Source organism: Triticum urartu, chromosome 1A, assembly GCF_056163025.1.
Source record: "Triticum urartu cultivar PI428250 chromosome 1A, HENAU_Tu73, whole genome shotgun sequence".
Classification (NCBI taxonomy): Eukaryota; Viridiplantae; Streptophyta; class Magnoliopsida; order Poales; family Poaceae; genus Triticum; species Triticum urartu.
This window is the reverse complement of record NC_141873.1, coordinates 467,853,282-467,860,370: the sequence shown is the minus strand read 5'-3', so window position 1 is coordinate 467,860,370 and position 7,089 is coordinate 467,853,282. Positions and strand designations below refer to the sequence as shown.

The 7,089-nt window shown below is 45.7% G+C and overlaps 1 protein-coding gene across 1 annotated transcript; it reads right to left on the bottom strand.

The window, feature by feature from the left end:
* Positions 1 to 490: 490 nt before the first annotated feature.
* LOC147991734 (uncharacterized) lies at positions 491 to 6,218 on the bottom strand. Its single transcript, XM_087538787.1, has 3 exons — positions 6,083 to 6,218; positions 1,594 to 1,973; positions 491 to 1,411 (listed from the first exon to the last, which is right to left on the bottom strand). Exons 1-3 carry the CDS (start codon positions 6,216 to 6,218, stop codon positions 491 to 493), a joined length of 1,437 nt encoding a protein of 478 aa, XP_087394913.1.
* Between the last annotated feature and the right edge of the window lie 871 nt (positions 6,219 to 7,089).

Genomic DNA, 7,089 nt, shown 5'->3' with positions numbered 1-7,089 from the left:
CATTAAGTTTGACAGAGTATCTCACCGATGTGACACAAGACATTATTCAGTCCACCCATCGTTGAGAGAAACCCAGCTTTTCCATCACCTGCTTCAAGAACTTCCAATCCACCCTATCATATGCCTTTCAGAGATCGATTTTGTAAGCACAAAAGCTTTTTGTAGGATCCTTTTCTTACTTAATGTGGTGGATACATTCAAAAGCCACAAGAGCATTATCAGTGATCAAACGCCCTGGGATAAAGGCACTTTGCTCTGGAGAAACAATACCATCCAATAATGGCCTTAAACGATTCACCATGCACTTTGAGATGACCTTGTATATGACATTACAGAGACTAATCGATCTGTAGTGAGACAAGCTGGAGGGGTTAGCAATTTTAGGAATAAGAACTATGGAGGTAGAATTTACCCCTTCCGGCATAATCCCAGAAGCAAAAAATCCCCTGACCGCTGCAATCACACTATTTTGTAGCACGTCCCAATTCCGCTAAAAGAACCTCGCGGGTAGACCATCTGGACCTGGGGCCTTCAATGGTCCAATCTGAAACAGGGCATCAGAGATCTCCTTATCGCTAAAGGGAGCACACAAGCACACATTGTCCTGCTCAGTGACTTTTGCTTCAAGCAAATCAAGAACCCATGTTGCATCCAACGCCTGGTCTGAAGCAAAAATCCCTTGAAAATACTCATTTGCCAGACTAGCCATTTCCTCAAAGTTTGAATGAACCACACCAATATTGTCGGTTAGCTCGCGTATTTTATTTTTGCGAGCGCGCCAAACAGCCTTACTCTGAAAATATTTAGTGTTGCGGTCGCCTTCCTTCAACCACGTAATTCTTGAGCGTTGTAGCCACATCATTTCCTCCTGGTACAAAAGCTCGTTCATCTTATCAGTGATGTTCCTAATTTCTTGCCTATCTGCATTCATGGTCATAAGTTCCTCCAGTTGTGTTCTTGACTTGGCTAGTTCCCTTGTTATATTGCCGAATTTCTTGCTGCCCCAAGTACTGAGTGTAGCCAAGGTCTTCCTTAGCGCTGTTTGGAGCTTCTCCAAATTGTCCACATTGCCAACAGATTCCCATGCCTCCTTAACAACAGCCGGTAGAGATGAGTCTCTTTCCCAAAAAACTTCATAGCGTCTAGGTTTGGGGACTTGCTGGCCCGTGTCCAGAGCGCCCTTCAAAACCAGCGCCACATGATCCGAGCATGGTGACACCACATGTTGTACTGTATAAAATGGAAAAAGATTGCGCCATTCATTTGTTGCAGTAGCTCTATCAAGACGAACCTTCACATTACTCGCCCCGACACGCAGGTTATCATAAGTAAACGGAATCCCTGAGAACCCAAGATCAATCAGACTGCAAATTCCAGAGTATCTCGGAAGGCTATCATTTGTTGTTCCGGTCTAGGGATAGCCAACAGGTGTTAGAAATCCCAAAGAGCTTCATTAAAATCACCAATAACAAGCCAAGGCCTATCACACACACTCGTTAGACCCTGTAATTTGGCCCACATGAGGTGGCGGTTCTCGACTCGTGGTTCACCATAAACAAAAGTGACTCTCCATTGTTCTGCATCCGCATGTACCTTCACTAGAGCATTGATATACCGTTCCTCCTTGTCTAGGATTTCAACCACAAAAGACCCATGCCAGAAAAGAGCTAGGCCACCACTCAAACCATTACTGTCCACCCCGTCAAAACCTTTCAATCCGAGGCGTCCACGAATTCTTCTCATTTTTGTTGCTTTGTGTCTGGTCTCGCAAAGGAAAACCAGCATGGGGGAGTGTGACTGGGAGAGCGTCGCAATTTCTCGAACAGTCCGAGAGTTCTCCCCGCCCTGGCAGTTCCAACTGGTGAGATTCATTGCTCCCGGCAGACGTGAGGTCGCCGATGAATCAGTTGCTTCGTCACTTAATAACTCGGGACCTTCAGAAGCGCCCGTACTGCCGCTGCCTGCTTCAAAACCTGCTTGGACCGAAGGAGCATACAAACACATCTACTAGAACCCAACGTTCATTGAGATCCGTAATAGATTTTGGAGAGACCAGCCACGCCGACCTAGAGTCGCCGTCCTGGGACAAAACTCGCCGGTACCTGCGCCGCCACTTGGCCGGACCCTGTACCGCCGCCGCCTGCTTCAAAATATGCTTCTACAGCCAAAGACCGAAGGAGCAGACAAACACATCTACTACTAGACCCCAACGTTCATGGAGATCTGTAGTAGAGATTGGAGAGACCAGCCACGCCGACGTTGAGTCGCCGTCCTGGGACAAAGCTCGTCGGCACCCGCGCCGCTGCCGAGGGCGGCCGGCGATGGGCCAGCAAAAACCCTAGTCACCCTTGCGGACTCTTTTTTTTGGACCTCAATCTCGTGTAGGAGAGCAGCTAACCAGCGGAGCTAACTGCAAAAATGGGAGCACGCAAGTATAGCAACTAATTCCATGGCAGAATCCGGATAGTTTTTTTTTGGAACTTTCCTTGGAAATTGTGATTTTTTCTTAAAAACGAGCAATGTTTGACAATCTGATAATTTTTTGAACAACTCGGAAAAAAATTCAAATTACAAATTACAAAATAAAAGGCGTGAACATTTTGTCACAGAAACAAAATTTGAAATTCCCGAAAATTTGCTAAAAGTGCGAACATTTACAGAATTTTCAGAACACAAGTTTGATAATGGGAACAAATTTTGAGAAGTGCAAACATTTTTTAAAAATTCCCACACATTTTTTGAAAACTAAAACACTTATTTAACTAGATGATTCCCCGCGCGTTGCTGCGAGATTGTATGGTGAAAAAATAACATTTGTGATTACATAAAATGATAGTTTTGATGATCATGGTACTCTTTCGGTTGGAATAATGTTATGAGTTTGGGGGAAGGGAAACTTACTTTTAACTCTCTTCTATTTAGTTCTGTGTACTAACAACGGGAACATTTGGAAGTACATTATCAAAGACTTCTCCGTTACATACTTTCCAAATGCAACAGGTCTCAAAACAGCAACTTCCATCGCAAATAGGCTATTTATCTATTGTTCAACAAACTCTATCCCTCCAATAATTTACATGCATTTTCTTCATGAAGGCGGGATAGTGTCAGCATTGCAGGACAAATAAAAAAATCAAAGAAAAGTACAGCTAGCTATATTCCTTTACACGAACATGACGTAAGGCACAAATGTAATCTAGGAGGTTTTTTTTTTACAATGGACCAGATATTGTGTGTTAACTTTGACTTGAAGGAGCTGCCGAAAAATATCTTGCAACTGAGAACTTGAGCCAGCAAAAGATATCCAAAGTAAATTGAAATGGGTAGGAACTTGAGAGGTGCCCATCAGCTGCTTGTAGTTTGTCAATATGCAAAAAGAGAACGTATTCACTCCACTTGTTCGACCAGGAGAGACTTCAATTTTTAGTATGCCCATCGAAGACAAACCATGGCAGCAGGAGCCTTGTCGCTTTAGTAACAGTGGATGTTAGGGGACAAAGCTAATCACTAAGAATAAGCATGCACGGTTATATGACATAGCAATAAATGGACTACTGTTCCCTACAAAAAGATTGATCACTTGACGTCATGCCATGGGAGGAAGAGAGATGCATCATGTAGCAAAGTCGGGCAAGAACTCAGCCCACTTTTGTTTATTTACATTTATTCTAAGCATAGATGAATTATACAGTTAGAAAAAGTACTGCCAAGAGACAGTACGTAAAAGATCATCCCTTGCCAGACCACAAGTCCACAAGTGAGAGAGCACAAAATTATCAAGAGTGAGAGTAATAAACAGAAAGAAATATGTTCACAGAGCTCATGGCACATACATTGGAAACGGCCTGTAAATGTAGGTCTGCTTAGATTTTGTTGCCAGGCCACAAGTGAAAGAGGTGACTGCCTAGATTTTGGTGCCAATTACTCCCTCTTTTCCGGTTTATAAGACTAGTCACAGTGGGGAGTAACTTAGAGTAGTAACATATGTATTGTGTCATGCATCACTTCATTTATTAGGTTATAGACTTATCTTTTCTTGATATGTGTGATGTTACAGTAACTAGCTATGTTACCACATGCCTCTCTTTCTTCATTAATTACATGCTACATCATCTATTTTGCCTAGATAAGTGTGATGTTACCACCTATGTTATTCCTATTATGGGTAGTCTTAGGCTCAAATCTGAAATCTTATCAATCAAGGCATTTTGTGAGTGGAGGAATGTATCTCGTACTTTACAAAACTACCCCAATCAAACTCATGCATTAACTTGGATTAATTGAAGTGCATGCATGATAAGTAGAAACATTACATGCATTGGTGTGTTCCTTTTTAATTCTTATGCAAAGATTTAATGCGTCTCAAAAACTAAAAGTGAGATGGAGATGAGCCCTATAAATTGGAAAAACAGAAAAGTTGAGATAAGCCCTATAAACCGGAAAGGAGGGAGTACCATGGAGGTCACAACAATGGGGAATGAACAAATAATTGTACATGTAAAATCATAAAATCATTCGGAATGTCATACCTTAAAAAGAGAATTCTGCAATGTAGAAGGTTCAACATTGAAGAACTACATATAGGGTCGCAGCATAAATCTCCTTAGAGCATCTCCAGCCGTTGCCCCCCCCCCCCCAGGAGGCATAAAAATCGCCGCCTGGGGGTGAGCCGGCGGTAGAATCGGCTCTGGGGGCGGTTGGGCATCCAGCCATTGTCCCTAGGTCGCCCCCAGGCATCGATATCGGCCCACTCCTGGCCGCTTTTCGGCGAAAAATGGCCCGATATCGGCGCGAATCGGACCATATTCGGCGTGGTTTTTGTGTCACATATTCATCGCAACAAATGAATAAAAATCAAAATAGTTCAATACAAATTATATAGTTCAGGAAATAAAAACTCATATTTCATCACACTTCGAGCTAGGCGTCGCCCTTGATCCTCCATAGGTGCTCCACCAGATCCTGCTGCAGTTGTTGATGCACCTGTGGGTCTCAGATCTCCTAACACATATTGAGGTAGGCAGTCCAGGTTGCCCGTAGGGGTGATCAACTTAGGTAAGAGGCCCCTGCCTGTAGTATGGTTCAGTGTCAAACACTGGCTCTTCCTGCTCGCTCTCAATGATCATGTTGTACAACATGACACAGCAAGTCATGATCTCCCACATTTGATCATTCGATCAGGTCTGAGCAGGGTACCGGACAACAGCAAATCGAGATTGGAGCACACCAAATGCCCGCTCGACATCCTTCCTGCAAGCCTCCCGCACCTTGGCAAAGTGGGACTTCTTGCCTCCTGGTACAACATTTGAGATAGTCTTCACAAATGTAGACCATCTCGGATAGATGCCATCAGCTAGGTAGTACCCCTTGTTGTAGTGCCGCCCATTGACCTTGAAGTTCACCGGAGGAGAATGACCTTCAACAAGCTTGGCAAAGACAGGGAAGCACTGCAGCACATTGATATCATTGTGAGTTCCTGGCATACCAAAGAAGGAGTGCCAAATCCAAAGGTCCTGTGTGGCCACCGCCTCAAGTACCACAGTGCAACCGTCTTTGGCGCCTTTGTACATCCCCTGCCAAGCAAATGGGAAGTTCTTCTATTTCCAATGCTTGCAGCCGATGCTTCCAAGCATCCCAGGAAATCCTCTTGCTGCATTCTATGCTAGGATCCGAGCAGTGTCTTTCGCATTGGGTGTTCGCAAGTATTGCGGTCCAAACACTGCCACCACTGCTCTGCAGAACTTCTAGAAACACTCAATGGTGGTGGACTCGGCCATGCGCCCATAGTCGTCGAGTGAATCACCGGGAGCTCCATATGCAAGCAACCTCATCGCTGTCATGCACTTCTGGATTGAGGTGAATCCAAGTTTGTCGGTGCAATCCTTCTTGCACTTGAAGTAGCTGTCGAACTCCCGGATGGAATTCATAATCCTGAGGAAAAGCTTTTGGCTCATCCGATAACGGCGCCGAAATACTTTGTCGCCATGCAGTGAAGCGTCGGCGAAGTAGTCGGAGTAGAGCATGCAGTAGCCTTCGAGACGATGCCGGTTCTTTGCTTTCATCCGCCCCGGCGTCGAGCCACCTCGCCGCCGCTTTTCATTTCTCGCCAGCAGGCCGGCGAGGGCGGCGAGGACAATGAGATGTTCCTCTTCCTGAACGTCGGCATCGGCTTCCTCCTCCAGCAGTGCGGCGAGCATCTCCTTGTCGTCCGAGTCCATTGCTGAGGCAAGCAAATCGCCGAACACCTTGCGGGCGCGGTGGGCGCACACCCCGCTGGTACACCACCCCTCCGCTGCCGGAACGTCGGAAAAATTGCCCAAACGGTGGTGGAGAGGCTGCCTCGGCGAAACCTCTACTCTTTTTTCCGGCGGGGAATGACCTATCTAGCGGTGGTGGGCGGTGGGCGATGTCGGGATCAGTCGGGTGGCGGCCGAGCGCGCGGGGGGCGGGAGGCGAATCTGGACGATAGGCTTGACTTTTCGCCTGACAGTGTGGGCCAGGCGTGCTTTTCCCTTGCGCCGGAGCCCCCGAGTGCTCCCCAGTGCGCCGGGTTCGGCCTGCGATCGCCGGGCCCAAAAACGGGCCGAGCCGGCGGATTTTGGCGTCCTGGGGGTGCGACTGGGGCGTTTTTTGGCGCCAGCGCTGAAAAAGTCGCCTGGGGAGGGGCCTGTTGGGGGTGCGTCTGGAGATGCTATTAACCTATTATATAGACTAAAAAGTGATGAATTATCAAATAATGTGTGCATGATCACTTGGGTAGGTCAAGCGGCTAGATACATGGAGACAAAGATGTAACAAACCTGATCAAATGTCTACCACTTGACATGAGTGGTGAGCTATCTCAAAAAAAATGTCTTACATGAACCACTGGGAAACAACATTGAAATAGGCGTTCTAGATTAATTTTTCTAAAGGATGATCTAAAGCACCACTATGCTGAATAGGAAAACATAGGAAACAAAAGATACTAACATAATGTTCGCAACTACAAATATAAAAACAGTGTTGTAACTACGAAGTTTTCTTAGCAAAAAGAAAACATAATTGTGTTAATAAGGGGATACCTTATCCTTTTCATAACCCTGGCAC